We start from the raw sequence: 19,308 nt of genomic DNA on the forward strand, positions 1-19,308 counted from the left end.
AAGCACTTCAGATCACAACTTGGTGATGGTTTCTTCTCCAATAGAGCCTTTCTATTGTGGTCAATCTCAACTTTGTATTGTTTGGCATTATAAGAACTGCAATAATACTAGAACTCTAAATCTGATACTTTATTAAAATAAAAATGGTATAGTGAAAACTGGATTAAAATTAAACTGGTAATAAAATAAAAAGCGCTGTTTATACAATAAAATATAATATAAAATATATACAATAGAATAAAACACAATATAAATCACGGAATAAAAGCAATAAACTCACCACAGTAGCTTTCAAAGGCATCCGCCTCCTTAAATATCTGCAGGATCACGATCCACAGCATGTGCTACCACAGGAACATGGGCAGTATTCTCCATAAGTGCACTAGAATCGGAAATGGCTCGGGAGCGTGCCAGGCAGAACCGCTCATCCCATCCAAGAATCACAGTTTTGAAGAGGGGATGAATGTGGATTTCCCTGCCTCTATTAATAGTGTTATGCTCAGAAGAGCAAATCCACAAACTTGAGCCATTTGCGGTCCCCAAAATCTATGCGAATGGTTGACAATAACATACAAGTGAAGCTGTTATGTGCGACCTTCTATGCGACCGTTAGCATAGATTTCTGTGGATCATGATCCTGCAGTTATTTAAGGATTTAAGTTACTATAGCACATTAGGTATTACTGTTGATAAAAGAGGCGGATACCTTTGTAACCTACGGTGGTGTGTTTTTATTGCTTTTATTCCATGATTTATGTTGTCTTTTATTCTATTGTGTATTTTATATTATATTTCATTGTATAAACAGTGTATTTTATTTTATTACCAGTTTAATTTTAATCCGGTTTTCACTATACCATTTTTATTTTAATAAAGTATCAGTTTTACAGTTGATGTAGTATTATTCCAGTTATTATGAATTATAAGAGCTGTTGCTGTTTTATGATGCACTGGCATATAAGGCCATAATGTGTCAAGTTGAGCATTACAAGTATGCAAAATGGGATGATTTGCGAGATTTCTTTTCTTCCTTTCCTTGGTCAGATTACTGTTTCAAATCTTCTGATGTCAACATTTGCTCAGATCTTATTGGTGAAATTATTCTTGTAGGAATGAAATCCTTTATTCCATACTCCACCTTAAAAGCCTGTCCTTTATCTAAACCTTCGTTTTCCAATAAATGTGCTAAGGCTGTTCAAGATAAGAATGTTGCATATTGTAATTGGCTTGCATCCAAATCTCCAGGTTCCTTTTCTGCCTACATGAAAGCTCACAACAATTAGAAAGCAGACATTAATCAGTCCAAATTAGATTTTGAATGGGCTAAAAGCAGAAAATTTTCTTTTTGAATGGTATTCAGGCATTTTGGTCCATTGTCAAAATTATTGCCACGTTTTCCCATCTCTATTCCCACCTCTGTCAAAACTGGATAGTTCTATTGCTGCCTCAGCAATAGAACCATCCAATTTTGAACATTCTTGATACCAAGAGAGTTCCAGGTCCTGATGGTATTTTTCCACTTGTTTTCAAAGCCAGTGCACTTGAGCTTACTCCTGTTTTGTGTTGACTTTTTACACTTTCTTATTTCACCGGTGTTTTCCTTTCTGCCTGAAAATTTGCTCAAATCTAGCCAGTTCCTAAAAAAGGGTGACAAATCCCTTCCATCCAATTATCATGTCACTGTACTACTCTTTCCAAAAAATCTATTCACGTTCTTCTACTCTTTCCAAAAAATCTATTCACTGCTAAACTATTTAGAAACCTTCCATCTGATTAATGACCACCAGTATAGATTCTGTCAGTGTCAATCCATTAATATCTTTATCAATTCAAATAAGGCTTTCTTCAGATTTTCTCTGCTGTATTTTAAAAGCTCTGCAGGTATGTTGTCAATTCCTGTTGGTTTGTTATTGCTAAGGGACTTTAAGGTTGTGTTAATTTTATGCTTAGATATTTCCTCCTCCACATTTTCTTGTTCTTCTAGTGCCGTATTCCTCCACGTGTACGTGCTTGAATCATCATAAAGTTCTTCAACATAATTCCTTTTGTTCTTCGAAGTTCAGTACTGTCATTCCCTTTTCATCCCATATTGCTCTCATTTGGATTCTGCTACTCTTTCTTGTTAATTCTCTGATTTTTCAATACACCAAGTCCACTCGACCTTGTTGTCAGTGTTTCAATCTCTTGACAGTTCTCTGCCCACCACTGTTCTTTAGCCTTCCTACATTCCCTATCAATTTCATTTTCAATCTATGGTAGTTCCTTTGATCATCATAATTTTTTTGGCCTTTCAGTCTCCTCCTCTCATCCATTTTCTGCAGTAAAATATCTGTGATCTAAGGCTTTCTCATAATTTTTTCACTCTTACCCAGAGCCACTGATGCAACTTTACAAGTCATCTCCTTGATTAAAGACCAATTTTGCTCTAGATCGTTCATAGTCTCCTCATCAGCGATAACATTGCTCAGATCTTGAAACACATTTTTTGCACTCTCCTGCCTAAATTTCTCAAAGCTCCACCTCGTGAATGATTTTATTTTATTCAAGAGCTTCAATTTTAGTGATCTGAATCTCTGTCCACTCTCAGATAGGACATTGCTTTCTTCACTTGGTTACAGTATCTCTGTTTAACTAAGATGTAATAAATTTGGTACCTTTGTGAGTTGCCAGGAGTCTTCCATCTATATCTTCTGAGGAGTGGTGCCTTAAACCACATATTTGCTACCATTAGATTCTCTTCTGTACAAAACTCCAGTAAGTGTTGACCTCTTGTGTTTCTCACACTCAGACCAAAATTCCCCACAGTCTTTTCTTCCCTTCTCTCTCCAACCGCCACATTCCAATCCCCCATAATTATCATGTTATCTCTTGACTTGGTTTTCCATATTAATTCCTATTAATTTGAGGTTGGCATATAAACTTGTATAATTACCATGTCTTCATATAAAAAAAAGGGGGGGGCAAGCAAATTGGGATTTTTTTTTGTCCAGTTCTGTTTAAGCGCTGCACCTTTACATAATGTTGCCAATACTAATTAATCAAAAAATAATAATATTTAAAATATTAATTTTTCAATATTATTCTCTTCCATTTCCTATATTCTACTGTTAACTTATTTTCTTGTCTTTTGGTCAATGTCCATGTCTTAGCCTTTTTGGGAAACTATGTTTTATAAATGTAAAGTAACCTAACTGGATGGAACAGGCTGTTCCTAACTTTTTAAAAAGTAACTAACAGAGCAGACCATTACAGTATGACATATATCTTTTGCCATATTTTTAGTCTGTGATCAGAGATGGAAAAAATAAATAAATAATTGAAGGTATACAGTAAGTTACTACAATAACCTCAGCTTTAAATAGGTCTATTCTATTCCTTAATTACAACCACATTTTAAATTACATTGTTAATTTCATTAGTTTGATTTGATTATGTGTTTTTGAGGTTAGTATAAAATCTTGCTATTTCTCTGTTGTTATACTCAACATGGAATAACTGCAAAATTTTATTTTTTTCCAATCATATAATTACGCATGTTAATATATATGCATAAAGCACCTACTGCCTTTAACATTAAGAATGGAATATTATGTTTGTTGCTATGTGCTGACTGGAGGAATGAATTGGCAATATGAGATGTGCAAAAACAAAATTCTTCTGGTTCATGCAAATGTCACTGCTTTTTGCTTATTTTTATTATTTTTCTATAAATCGCATATTACTACTGTTTGCTAATGTGCCTGAAATGCAACACACTGCATACATTAACTTGTTACTACTTGAATTGGTAATGGCTATGTACTACTACCAATACTACTTCAATTCAGTAGTTATCAGTACTACTTGAATTGTTAATAGCTGTGTGTGTTGGTTTCATATGAATGAAACCAGAACACAGCCATTTTCATTAATATCTCCTCATCACTGCAATTTTATGATTAAATATTAGGTTATATATAACATGTTATCATTCTTGCATTTTCATTACTGAAATTTAATCAATAACCATGAAATAGAACTAACAAAAATAAATGGAGGTCATTCAGTCATACCGATTTTATTTTGCATTATTTTTTAATATGTAACAAGTCGACAAGACAGAGAACACAGAGAGAGAGAGAGAGAGAGAGAGAGAGAGAGAGAGAGAGAGAGAGAGAGAGAGAGAGAGAGAGAGAGAGAGAGAGAAATTATTGAAGATATTTCATTTACAGCAGTTTCATTCTACTAAGTGCAAGGGGATATTAACCACGCTTACACCCTTTCTCCAAATAAATCTGCAGCACTTCTATCTTAGTATTGTTCATCCTTTTAAGAACTCATTTAACTCTCCTCAAATTGTTTTTTGATGTATTCCAATTGCCATATAGCTGATCCAGAGTATAAATAAACATGAAATAATGTTTATTTTTTTTTGGCTTGTTATTCCTTCATAAGTGCACTATTCATCTGATATAATGGTTGACCTGTGGCAATTACTTTCAAGATAATAGCTATGTACTATACGGCTTCTTCTATATGGTTCACAACACAAAAATGGCATAGCTACCACTATATTATCTTTATAAATTTTGATCACATATATATTATATAATGCATGATGGAAAAACTATTATAAAGTCACGGTTGCTTGGCAACAATACTGCACATATACACAACAATAATTGTTTTGTTTTCATGTTGTCATATTGAAATCTGAATCTCAGAGGTTGTAAACCTTCATTCTTTAACCAATAAGATCTGTGCTGTAACAGAACGTTAAGAGTAGTTTAGTGTCCATAATAACAGTATAGTGAATAGCACACTTTGTTGAAAGTTTCACCAATCCTTTGCAAGATATAGATTATTGTGATTGCAAAACAAAGAATTTGGCTGTAGTTGAAAAAAGCAATCACTGAAATAACTTAAGTGCCAGAATGATTTTTTTTTAGTTACCATGCAACCTATAACATGATTCAGGATTTGTTTAGTACTTTAAATGACTTATAGGTCAGCTAAGGGTGCATCCAGATTATTCTAATAGCATATAGGAGCCACCTAATGCCATTTGACGTCACCATACTATCAGCTATGAATGGAACAAAGCCAAATATTGCAGTTGTGTATGGCGGAAGGGGGAAAGCCAAACATTAAATGAGTGCAGATTGATTAGCTACTGTATATCTAAAGAGACTATCAACAATATTTTGACTGCTCTACTTACTGGACAAATAAGAGAATTTCCTCCATAATGTTTGCAAGAAATCTGAAAAACAAAATATTGAAATTAAAACAGTTATATTTTTCATCATAAAGCAAAAATACAAAGAATATTTAATTATTTTAATCCAGCATATTTATTAATTAGTCCTTGGCACCCAGAGGTACTAAGAAGCAAACCATGAGTGTTTGTGATATTCCTAAATGATATTGAAGTTATTTAATGGCATGCTGTCAAAATCTGCATAAGTATATAAAGGTGGAAAGAATGGAAAATGACAATCAATCCTCTCTATGCCTCTAATAATGTGTCTAATTCTTCCCTAAATTTATTCAAAATACCACCTCTACAACACCATATGGAACATTTTTCCAACAATCAATCACCCTCTGGCTGAAAGCAAATTTTCACACATCTCACCTACAACTATCTTTTTTAAATAAAATTTGTGCCCTTACAGGTGTCATCCATCTATATCTTCTGAGGAGTGGTGCCTTAAACCACATATTTGCTACCATTAGATTCTCTTCTGTACAAAACTCCAGTAAGTGTTGACCTCTTGTGTTTCTCACACCCAGACCAAAATTCCCCACAGTCTTTTCTTCCCTTCTCTCTCCAACCGCCACATTCCAATCCCCCATAACAATCCCCCATCAATCCATTTAAGTCCTTAAGCACTTCAATCAGGTCTCCTCACAAGTGCCTAATTTCCAGGACTGCACTTTTGCAGAACTGAAATCTTTCTTGATAAGTATAACCTTTTGCCCTTGACTAATCTTGTTGCTCTTCTCTGCACCCATTCCAACAGATCAACATCCTTTCTAAGATGAGGCCTAACCAATGCTTTATACAATGGGACAATCTCTTCCATGTTTCTACTGACAAAATTCCTGCATAACATTCACAGAATACCATGAGCTGTCCTAGTAGCCTTTGAACACTCCCCAGAAAACTTCCTGTCAGAACAATTATCCTAGAACTTTTTCTTTCTCCACTACCTTGAGTGTGGTACTACTCAATTGGTGTGCTATTCAAGATTACTGCTTCCCATACATAATATCTTGGCAGATTTAGCTGCCAAAAATGCTTCAAATCCTATTTCTTACAATTTCAAGACACCTTATGTTGACTATAAATCCATTATACAGCAGACCTCTAAAGAACAGTGGAAACATATATGGGAAAAAGAAACAAATAATAAACTTTTTGAAATAAAGAAAGAACCCAAACAGTGGCGCTCCAGTCTGAGAGGAAATAGAAAAGAAGAAACTGTACTAGCACGACTGCGCATAGGTCACACATACCTCACTCACAGTTATCTATTAAGAAAGGAAGATGCCCCACAATGCAGTAACTGTTCATGTCCACTCACTGTAAAGCATATCGTTATCGAATGCCCGCTATATCTAAGAGAACGAAAAACTGCTTTCTCCTTACTTTCCAAAAATTGCAATCAATTAACACTACGTAATATTCTGGAAGATCGTCAAGATATGGATGACGTTTTTGTTTTCCTAAAATCAATTGATAAATATCACCTTGTTTAAATTTTTATCAGAATCAGCATCAACAGCAAAGATATACTAGTCAGAAATCAGTGCATTATAGCCACAGTTGCTGATGCACCAACAAACCTAACAACAACAACAACATAATATCTTGCATTTTTCAATATTAAGCCACAGCTGCCACTTCTTAGGCGATTTATCTAATTTTTCTAAGTATTGCTGTAGTATCATACGCTGGTTTCTCTCATTAACTACCCTGCCAACTTTGTATCACTGCAAACTTTGACATTAAACTTGATATGTCTTTATCAATATCATTAATACTGAAAACAATAAAGAGCCCAACACAGAACCATGAGACTGGTTGGTTTGGATATTTTACTGGCACATCAGCTTCTATGGCTATAGTGTGCCAAACTTATGATTTATTCCCTGATGTCTTTTGTTATGATTTTTATATCCAATTATAGTAATTTATACGTTTCAGAAACTGGAGAACTTCTGATATATCTGAAAATATATCAGATAAATCTACTTGACTGCCTAAACTTTACACAAGAACATCAGATTACCTTTAAATCCTTAAATTTAGATTTGAGGATTTAAAGTTTAGATTTATCTGACATTATTGTTCGTAATGAAAATGTGTTTGTTCCTTTTAAGGATTTAAAGGTAATCTGATGTTCTTGTGTAAAGTTTGGGCAGTCACGTAGAATACGTTGGATTGTTTGACAGTCAGAGCACTGAGGTGGAGATTCAGCTCGGAGCAGATAGGAGTGGGCAATATTGGTGTGTCCTATTCTTAATCTGCTCAGTATAACTTCTTTTTGTCTGTTGGTTCTTGTCCTGGTTTTCCATTGTTGTAACAATGGTTTTATCTGTAATAATTTATTACCAGCTTGCTCCTGCTATTGTCTTTCACCACTATTTCGAATTGTAATTTTATAGTCTAGATATGGTGTTTTTATGGTATTGTTGATTGGGCTTTCCATGTATTTTGCTGCTTGATCAGCCTGTTCACTGACATCTATTCCTACATGTCTGGGAACCCAGCAGAACCTTGTTTTGCTTTCATTTTGCTAGTTTTGTTAGCATGTTATCCTTTAAGGCTTGCAGGGCATTGAATGAATCCGTTAAGACTATACTGCTGGGTATCTTGGTAAGCCATTATGGTTTATGGCTAGTTGTATAGCCTCCAATTCTGCAGTATAAATGCTGCACTCTGTTGGGATTACTTAGGAGATGATGGTATTTGGGAACTTGGTGGCTATTCCTATCAGAGTATCTGTTTTTGAACCATCTGTGTATATCAGGGTGGAATTGCGACATTGGTCTTTGTAGGCTGCATGTAATTGGTGGAAATTTTGCTTAGGTAAAGAATCCTTTTTCCAATTATACATATGGAGATGGCATGTTGTTTGTATGGTATCCCAAGGTGGATATGAACTTCAGAAGTTGCTATCTGATTGAGATTTAAATTAAGTTGCTGTATTAGGTCTTTTAAATAAATGCCTGCTGGTTTGTTGGTATTTGGATGTGTTCTATATATGTTTTCCAAACTTGGTGCATGTAGGATTGTCCATATCAGGTGGTCAAGGTATTGATTTTATCTTTGCAGCATAACATAATAGCAAGTTTTGTCTCTGGAGTTGTAGTGGTGGTTCATAAGCCTCTGCATGTAGGCTTTGGACTGGTTTATGTGCGATATGCTCCTAATACTGTATGCAAAGCACTATGATGCATTGGATCAAGCCATCTCAGGGCATTCAGTTTGGCTGAGTTATATATGGGTGCTCCATAGTTTAGTCAAGATCTTATGAGGGCGCTGTATAATCGCAATAAAGTAACTATCTGTGCCCCAAGTTGTTGCTGATAAGACTCAAAATATTTAGTTTCTTGAGGCAGTTTGCTCTTAGTTGTTTTATGTGTTCTAAAAACGTCAGTTTTTTTTATCAAGAATAGGTCCAAAAAGTTTATGGTTGGTTTGATTGGGATTAACTGTCTGTTAAGATTTAATTCCGGATCTAAATGAAGGTTTCTTTTCATGCACGGCTATTCTTTTTTGTATGGTGATTGCGAGACCATTTTCTTGAGGCCAATTGCTGACTTTTATAATTTCACCTTGTGATTGCCGTTCTATTGTTCTCATGTTTTGGAATTGGAAAGAGATACTGTAATCTTTACATAAAGAGCTGTATTTATGGTAAATGGTAAATGCTGGGTTATTGAGTTTATTTTTATTGCAAACAGGGTGGCACTCAGGACTGATCCCTGTGGTACTCCTTCTTCTTGTAGGAAAACTTTTGCGAGTGTAGTTTGCATTCGTACTTGGAAGGTTCTGTGTTGTAAAAATTTCTGGATGAAAATAGGGAAATGTCCTCTTAGCTTTAAGTTATAAATGAACCATATGTTCCACATGCTTTTTTGATTTCCAAAACATATCATGACTAAATGCGGTTTTCTAACGAAAGCATTTTGTATGTTGCTTTCTGTTTTAATTAGAAGGTCCAAGGTTGATCTATGTTTCTTGAAGCCACACTTTTGTAAAAATTTCTTAATTTTTACTTCACGTTTGCATTTGAGGGCTGTTACTTCGCCAAGTCACCTTATACTTTTTGTCACTACTTATACTTGTGGTGTGATATTCACTCGGTGTATAAGCCTGTTTCTTTTTTTAGAGTATGCCCATTGGTGCCGTGCTAGGGAAAAACAGCAGTTGAAATATTATTCCATCTTTAGGAGTCCAGCTGATTCACAGCAAGAGATCATTACTCAATTGGATCTGATGAATATCGTGGATGTATTATTTATAAAACTATGAGAAAGTAAATAACTTTTGTCGGAGGAAAGAGAGTAGTGACAATTAAGAAACATGCTTTAGGGTGAAATCTGAACCATATAACTGGTCCTTGAGGTTGTCACAGACATTCTCTCAGATATGCCAGACAAGTTGTACTTGCTACCTGGGAGTCTAAAATGCTGATGGAACTGATATTCAGGTGACACTCAAGTCAAGTGGAGCCAATTTCAGCAAAGTCCGGACAGTATGTGACGGCCAAATCCTCTGCTTGCACCTTCACGATGGTTGGACTGTTAGTAATCCTGGGTATAACCTCCATGCACAAGTACATGGTGGGTGATCACCCAGGTGTGAACCAATATAAGCAGGGGTCGAGGTGTGGTGCCCACACCACATGGAGGAATGCCACCCCTCTATGTTACCAGGAAGTATTAGGTGGTAGATGACTCTCATCAACCAGTGCAATAACACCACTTTGCTTATTGCAGGCTTGAAGTGGTGGAACCCATATTAATCTCTAGAGCTAAGTTCCGGTCAACACTTCCCCATTTCTTCCATCATGCAGTATGATTGATGACTTTTGAGGTTATGATGAATGTCGTGGCGAGATCCATTATTCCTTACATTTCGAGGGTACAGCACTAAAACAGTGTTCGCAGGCCGGCCGCTAGTTAGTACACCGGACCGAACCTATTGGTAACTCTATAAGAGGCTTCTGGATCAGCTAGTGTATAATCTTGCTACCTCTACTCTGCCAGATAGTGACTGGAGGGAGTTAAGAGTAGTGTGCGTGTGGGGGGGTGGCATTGTTGAGGCCACGTTGTGTCAAAGATCTGGGTATATTCTTACCATGTGTACGCCATATTCAAAAATTTCGTTACTTCATACAGCATGTCCCACCCACTTTTTCTTACTACTGAATATACAAAGGGTACTAGGAAAGTTTTGCAATACAGCTTTGTTTATTTAATTTTTTCAAAGTAAATTCCTCTATATACAATACACCTCTCCATCCTCTGAAACCAATCTTTAAACCAGTTCTGCCAAGTTTCACTAGGGAGTAAAGCACACTCGTTGTCCCAAGCCCGTAGAAGGTCCTCATCACTGGAAAACTGCCTCCCTTTTAGCTTCATTTTCACATGCGGGAACAGTGCAAAGTCACAGGCAGCAAGGTCTGGACTGTAGGGAGGGTGCTCGAGAAGTTTCAGTCCTGTCATGGTCAAATATTCGGTGCAGGCTTTGGCGCGGTGAGCTGGAGCATTATCATGATGGAGGTACCAGGTGTCCATTCTTGACTTTGGCCGCAGGTTCTTCATAGATCCAATGACTTTAGGCAGGCATTGTTCAGTATACCACTTAGCTGTGACTGTCTTCTGCGTGTCCAAAATGACACGTTCCACAATTCTACTCGATTTGAAAAATACAGCTATCATTTTCTTCTTTACAGATCGGGATTTTCTGACAATTACGGGTGTGTCGTCATCATCAAAGACCCAAACTTTGTTTTGAGCCTTGGTCGGCAGATCGTAATAGTACAGCCAAATCTTGTCACCTGTCACGATGTTGTTCACATACCTAGATTGTCCCTTATCAAACTTTTTTAACATCTCCCGGCACAAAGTCACATGTCGTGTCATCTGCTCTTCAGTCAGTTGATGCGGCACCCAGAGAGAACAAAGTTTCTTCACGTGCAAATGATCTTGCAGAATCGAATGAATTGCTGGTGCATTTAGGCCAAAAGTATCCTCTATCTGTTGGTAGGTCACTCGCCTGTTTTCGTCAAGCATTTTCCTCACAGCAGTAACGTTTTCCTCCGTAACTGACGTTCGTGGCCTTCCCGGCCTCTCAGAATCCTCCAGAGTGAAATTTCCCCTTTGGAATTCTCTATACCACCTGAATATCGTTGTACGATGTGGACAATCATCATCTAGTGCAAGAGTCATTTCTTCTAAGCACTGGTCTATGGTCAAACCATGCACGAAATTATACCGCAAAACTGTCCTTATCTCATTTCGTGACCACGATGCCATTGCAAGCACTTTACACTCTCACTACTAATGAATAACTGAGCCCATCGACTTGGCGCGGCGGCTACTATGCACGTATGAACATGTCTCAACATGCAGCAACAAGCAGCTTCCTGTGATTCATTGTTGCGTCATATTGCAAAACTTTCCTAGCACCCTTTGTACCATGAATTGTCAAACTAATAGAGCAAGCTTATCTGCGAAGAGATCTAAACCTCCCAAACACTTCTTAATTCATTTCACAAATATATGTGGTCTCAATTCTAATCTCAACGATGTCCACTTCCACTTGCAGTCTGCCAAACACCATGTACTTTTTCTGACAGAATCTCAGTTATCGGCTGATTCAACTACTGCTCATCTCAGATGCCCAAATTATATGCTGTATGATTCCTTTTGCCTCAAAGGTGGTACTTGTGCATATGTCTGTACTGATATTCCCTGTCAGAGACTTGGTAATTTGGAATCTCCTCTCTTCGATCTTCTCTGGCTTAAAATCTCTCTACCTCATTGTGTCAAATTCATCTGTTGTCTCTACCGTTCTCCCAAATCCACTAATCACTTGGAGCTCTCTGACTTCCTCTCTTTGCAACTTGACTCTCTCCAGTCCAACTTTACTAACAGTGAGGTAATTTTCCTTGGTGATTTTAATGTTCACAACTCCAGAATACCTAACAATCATAATCATACAGCCAACATGCTTGATATTTTTCTCACAAACAACCCTTCTAAGTACACGGTCGAAGTGAGAGGTCCTTTAGGCACTTCAGATTACAACTTGGTGATTGCCTCTTCTCCAATGGAGCCTTTATCTCATGGCTATTCCCAACCCCGTGTTGTTTGGCATTACAAGAATGCAAAATGGGATGACCTGCAAGATTTCTTTTCCTTCGGATTACTGTTTCAAAACTTCTGATGTTAACATTTGCTCAGATCGTGTCAGTGAAATTATTCTTGCAGGAATGGAATCCTTTATCCCACACCCTACTTTAAAATCTCATCCTTTATCTAAACCTTGGTTTTCCAATAAATGTGCTAAGGCTGTAAGGCTGTTCAAGAGAAGAATGTTGCATATCGTAATTGGCTTGTTTCTAATTCTTTAGCTTCATTTTCTGCCTACACCAAAGCTCACAACGATTGTAAACCAGTTATTAATTAGTCCAAACTATAGTTTGAACAGGCTAAGAGTAGAAAACTTGATTTTTGCCCTAATGGTAGCTGAGCATTCTGGTCTCTTGCCAAAGCTATTGGCCGCAACTTTTGCCCATCTTTGCTCCCACCTCTGTCCAAACCAGTTGGTTCTGTTGTCACTTCAGCCAAGGATAAAGCTGACCTGCTAGCATCCCATTTTTTTTCCAACTCATGTATTAATGATCTTGGTAAAACACCTTCCTCCATTCCCAACACGCTCCATTCAATGCCTCCTGTGGTCTTCCGTCAAAAGGATGTCAGAAGGATTTTGATGAAGCTTGATGCTAAGAAAGCTCCAGGTCCCGATGGTATTTCTCCACTTGTTCTCAAAATCTGTGCTCCTGAACTTACTCCTATTCTTTGGTGCCTTTTTTCACTTTCTTATTCCAAAGGTGTTTTTCCTTCTGCTTGGAAATTTGCTCATATCCAGCCAGTTCCTAAAAAGGGTGAAAAATCCCTCCCATCGAATTATCATCCCATTGCAATTATTTCTACTCTTTCTAAAGTAATGGAGAAATCCATTAACCACTCCAACTCTTAAACTACCTAGAAACCTTCTGTCTGATCAACGATTCCCAGTATGGATTCCATCAGTGTCGATCCACTAGTGATATTCTGGCTTATGTTACCCATTTATGGACTAATTCAATGGAAAGGTTCGGTGAAACAGAAGTATTTGCTCTTGATATCTCAAAGGCTTACGATCGTGTTTGGCATAAAGGTCTTCTAAACAAGCTTCCATCTTATGGTCTGACAACTGTTTTTAGTAATTGGTTATCCAGTTTTCTCTCTGATTGCTCACTGAGGGTGATGGTAGATGGCTCTCTCTGTCTTCTAACTTCTCCACTAATGCCGGTGTCCCCCAAGGTTCAGTTCTTTCCCCCACTCTTTTCCTCTTGTATATTAATGACCTTCTTCCATTGACTGGAAATCCTATCCATAGTTTTGCCAATGAAAGCACATTGCATTCCACTTTCCACTTTGAGAAACCTTGCCCTGCTCAATCAGCTTCAACTTCTCGAAAATCTGCTACCAATTCCTTAAATGCGGATCTTCAGGTGATCCTCCAGTGGGGCAAACACAACTTAGTTGATTTCAATCCTTCTAAAACTCAGTCTTGTCTTATATCTCGCAAAAAGGATTCTTCTGATCCTATGCTTATCTTTGGTGACACTCCGATTTCTAGGCAAAATGATATATCTCTTTTGGGATTACCTTTACTTCTAATCTCTCTTGGCACAAGCACATTACAAATATTGCTTTCTCTGAATCTAAAAAACTTGGTTTTCTGTTTCGCTCTCGGCGTTACTTTTCTTCCAAACAGTTGTTCACTCTGTACAAATCTCAAATCCGCCCTACCATGGGATATTGTTCCCAGATCTGGGGTGGTGCCCCCAAAACCTGTCTCAGGCTTATTGATTCCATTCAGAAGAGGGCAGTTAGGTTAATAAATGATTCATCTCTAACAGAGTTTCTCCATTCGCTGTCTCATAGATGTACTGTTTCTGCTGTATGCCTCTTCTACAGATATTTCCATTGGCACTGTTCTTCTGAATTGGCTTCTATAATTACTGCTCCCTCTTTCAAAAAAGTCCGAACATGTGCAGCCACCAGCCAACATCCATTTACTGCCCAACTTCAAACTTTTCATCTTCCTCATTTATTCATTCAACTGCCATTTTCTGGAATAACCTTTCTTCGTACGTATTTCCTGAAAATTACAGTCTACAGAAGTTCAAGTCCAATATCAACAAATATCTTCTTTCATCTTCTCAACTTCCAATCCAAGCACGGTACTAAGTACTATAGGTTCTAATACCTCTCGTGTTTGGGGTTTACATAAAAAAAAATATATATATATATATATATGGGGCGATTGTTGTATGGAAATTCCTTGTGTTGGGGAACAGACTTTAGATCTAGTGACTACTACCGCTGGGCAGTCTGGAAATTTCACCCCATGCAGATGTGAGGTTCCTCTTTCTCCTCATAAGTTCTTTTTTCACTGTATCAGGTCTCCAAAATAACAGTCCCTAGGATTTTCATTTCCCCACGAAATTAGTGATTTAACCAACAGAAGCATCTAAAAGGGGCCGTACATATATATTCAGATCAGAGACAAAAGAGGGGATGGAAAGGAACGGAAAAGGACGGAGAGAGACACGGAGAGATACAGAGAGAGACCCAGAAGGAGACAAAGAGAGTCTTGTCCTGCGCGAAACACTTCTCTTTTCTTGAGGCTATCACGTCAAAAACGTCTTGAGAATCTTTTGCTGCTGGCTCCTGTTCCTGAATATAGCAAAGATTATTCTGGAAGTCTCACCCTATATTTACGGCACGATAGTTTAATAGAATGAAAGTGTCGGACGTTCATACAGACTCTTTATTTAATAGAGTCTACTGAGAAACATCCCTCCTCATAGGAACATTCACTAAGATAGCATCAATCTCACAACACTTAGAAAGTAGAGTATAAGATTCGCAAGATCCATTTGTATTAATATAACACAAGTTATGACTGTTAAGTCTGTATAATACACTTACATATACACCCAGATACTCAAACTGGAGGATGAGTGTTGGCTCCGAGAAGATGGGCAGTGCCAATTGAAGACCACATGAAGAACACAGACATGTTTATACACATGTATCATTAGCCTTATAGTATATCTTTTTATCTCTTTGATAAGAAATAGAGCTCTTATATAATCATATAAAATTATATAACCATATTATTTTACACCTGTTTTGTATGCTAGAATTAATAAACCATGTTTTGTTTAATCATCCTTCCTCTTAGCCATTCTCTTGCTACACGTTATCCATAGCACAAGTTTTATAGTAAAAGAATCATAGTTTTGAAATCATGGGATTTCAGAATGAAAACAACACCAATTTCGTTGTTGCGAGTCTATTATCCACATTTCAGAATAGGTCTTGAGAACACGAGATTGTTGTCCTGGTATATAAACCACTAGCCAATCATATAAGACATAGGCATTTTATGGAACATCAATATTAATGAATCAACTTGCCCGGAAATCTTGTTATACACATTTCATCCTGAATAATATTAAAAGTTGAATGTCTTAATCTCCATTTTAAGAATGATGGCCAGAAAAGCCCTGTGGAACACTGTACTAGGCACAAAAGGTTATGGTTTTCTAGATACCACACAAATCTAGTATTTATGATCTTTTCACTTAATTTTCCTAGGCAGCTGGTGAGTGCTGCTGGACAGCAGGTATTCAGATTAGTAGGATCTTTGTCAGGTTTTGAGAAAGCAAGGACAATCACATGATGCCACATGTTAGGAAACTTGTGCTTTATATAAATTTTGTTGTATAAAAGAAGTAGGGATTGTAAAGATTCTTCACTGAGTTTCTTTATCATTATTTAATTGATGCCAACTGGACCTTCTGCTCTTTTTCTTTTGTTTGTGATAATGGATTATGGAGTTCTGATATGGTTAGTGGACAGTTATATTGTTCAACAAGTTTTGTAGAGAAATTTAAATTGTATTTTTCTTGATGATTTTTATATTGCTGGAACTTTTGCAGTAGGATGTGGTGGCAGAAATTTTGTAGAAGGTTGCACCTAAAGCATTTGCTATATCTTTTGAATCAGCTATATCTTGCCCTTGCCAATTTATAATTGGATGTACTAAATTTTGGTATCTATTGCTCATTTTTCTTATTTTATCTCAAACTGTCTTAGTATTTGTAGTTCTGTTTATGATTGAGGCAAACGTATCCAGGAGGCTTTCTTGCATGCTTGTCTGACATATCTCGCGCTTGCTCTCATTTTTTAAAAATGTATTAGATTGTCTGTAGTAGGATTTTTGCAAAAAATATTCCATGCCCTGTTTCTGTCTCATTTCACTTGAGTGCATTCCTAATTCTACCCTGGCTTTGGTAATAGAGGAAATTTGGTGCACGTTTATGGTATTAATTGTTCAGCTGCTTGGTTAATTTGGTCAGTTACATATTGTACTACTTGGTCAGTGGTTAGTTGTCTAACTTTTTGTTGTTCAATTACTGCTAGATTTTTGTATTTTTCCCAGTCTGCTTCGTCATGCTTCCATTTGGGTTTTCGTCTGGATTGACATGGAGTGTTCATTGTTAGAGTGACAATGATGGTCACTGTGTAATGGCTCTTCATGAACTGTCCACTCTAAAACAGGATATTATGCTGGGGAGCATAAAGTAAGATCTATTGCTGAGCTGGTTCCATACTTGTGCTTTCCACTATTCAGGAGGATTAGTTTTTGGCATCAATTAAATTTTCTATATCACGTCCCCTTTTATTTTGATCAGCATTTCCCCATAAGGGGTGGTGTCCATTTAGATTTCCCATTAAACAGTAAGGGGTTCTATTGTCCGTATGCAGTAAGCTACTAGAGCGTCTCCTCCATGTACGGATCCAAAGCCACTACATGAAAGCAAACCTAGCATCACCAACCCAGTATGGCTTCAGACTGGGGCACTCCATGGTTGATGCTCTACAGGCACTGTTCACTCAGACCTGCCAAGAAGACAGGAAATACTTCTTGATTCATCTGTAATGCTATTAAAAATGACTCATATTTATAAAATGCCTTTATTATAATAAAATAAAATATATGCATACTGACTGTATATTAAAATAAAATAAAATAAATAAATAGTGTATAACAAGAAGAAAATACAATAAAATATAGGGCTGACACTTAGGGCTATTCTAAGTGGTGAGGATATTTGTGAATGTGTTGGCCTATGTTTATCTGGTACCACTATGTTATTTAGAAAGGTTATGTATCAGCAGGTCCACCTATTAGTGCAATATATAGCCAACTCAGTCATAGAAGAGTTTGAAGACATGATGTTGGGGAGCTCTAGTCCTCCCCCATTACGAGTATGGAAGAGATATGTTGATGACACGTTCACGGTAATACTAAGAGGACACGAAATAGAAATACTCAATTGGTTGAATAGTAGTTTGCCCTATATTCGGTTTACTTTGGAGGTTGAGCAGGAAGGAGCCCTTCCGTTCCTAGGTGTGTGTGTGTGTGTGTGTGTGTGTGTGTGTGTGTGTGTGTGTGTGTGTGTATAGAGAAGGCTGACACTTGAAAACTAAGGTTTACAGAAAACCTGGGTCGTGGCCAATATACACACTTTAAAACTGCTCAGGCCAGCTGCCACAAGAATAATGTGGTTAAGGCCTTAATGGAAAGGGTGGGGTCCCACTGCTCCTCATCTGAAGAGAGAGCCGACGAGATTAAACGTGTTACTGTGGACCTAGTAACACGCGGTTACCCCCAGAACATTATTGAGAGAGGTTTGAGAGGTAGAAGTAATAGTTGCAGAGATGCTTTTACACCTGTTGCCACCACATACATTCCCTACAATCCGGACATTTCTGAACCCATTTCCCGTATCTTACGTTCGTGTATGATACGTTGTGTGCAGCTGCTGGGTCGGAGGCTGCATACAGTAGTGTCCATAATGAAAGATCCTATTGCAGGTAATGACACTAGTGGGGTTATATATGAAATTGAGTGCCCTGATTGTGGGAGTGTTATGTGGGGGGAAACGAAACTCGGGTTCGGGGTTTACCTGGGGGGGAACACAATACAGCCCTTAAGACCGCTAATTACAGGGGTTCAGTCATGGCTAAACATGCCTGGGAAACAGGACATGGCATTATAGTTAAAGAAGCCGTGATTGTGGATAGAGAACATGGCTTTTGGAACCAGAAATGGCTGGAGAGTTTAAGAATATGTTCGTCCAAATGCTACAGTCTTAATAGGAATAAGGGCTGTAGCATTCATCCATTCTTTGAAGCCCTTATCCTAGGGAGAGAAGAACGATTTAGAGTGGCGCATCCAATTTCCGGTTCCAGTGCACGAGAAGTGGACCATGCACAGATGCCATAGTTTGTGTTGCGGACCTGCTGAGACGTGTGTTATATAAATTGTCGGATAAACTGTAACCATTATTGCTGTGAAGGTGGCTGCAGCTGATGCTGAAAACTACTGTGTTAATGGTTTTTAGTGATTTTTAACACTTTTAACTTTATATTTTACTGTATTTTATTCTCGTTATACACTATTTATTTATTTTATTTTAATATACAGTCAGTACAGTATGCATATATTTTTTTTTATTTTATTATAATAAAGGCATTTTATAAATACGAGTCAGTGTTTTTTAATAGCATTACAGATGAATTATAGAGTTGCTGACTCCAGAGGCCTCTTCAATGAAATGCTTCCTGAGGATTGCAATAGATTTCGCAGGGGCATTCAACACCCTATGGTTGCCGAACATGCTCCACAGGCTCAGGCAAGCAAATATACCAGACAATCTGTTCAATATCATGAAAAGCTATCTCTCAAATAGGGTGATCACAGTTAACGCTCCTTATCAGAAACTCAAAAGACAGATACACTGAGGTCAACCTTAGGAACTTGGTGATGGACAAATTTCTATGCTTTAACCTTGGGGAGGTTCATTCACAAGCCTTTGCTAATGACCTCATCCTGATGGTGGCTGCAAATTCCAGGGCCCAGCTAGAGACCTTGGCAAACCACGTGCTCTAAATCAT

General features: G+C 37.5%; 1 protein-coding gene across 2 annotated transcripts in view; it reads right to left on the reverse strand.

Moving 5' to 3' along the window:
• The window catches only part of LOC150091711 (uncharacterized), a 295,133-nt gene that overhangs the window by 96,607 nt on the left and 179,218 nt on the right, over window positions 1–19,308 (reverse strand). For both annotated transcript variants that reach the window (XM_090376590.1, XM_090376580.1), the window contains exon 10: window positions 5,201–5,242. In XM_090376590.1, the coding sequence (XP_090232716.1) occupies window positions 5,201–5,242 (42 nt within the window). The remainder of the gene's footprint in view (window positions 1–5,200; window positions 5,243–19,308) is intronic.

The sequence above is a fragment of the Mastigoproctus giganteus genome, chromosome 1 (assembly GCF_048544385.1).
Source record: "Mastigoproctus giganteus isolate SK-2022 chromosome 1, ASM4854438v1, whole genome shotgun sequence".
Lineage (NCBI taxonomy): Eukaryota > Metazoa > Arthropoda > Arachnida > Uropygi > Thelyphonidae > Mastigoproctus > Mastigoproctus giganteus.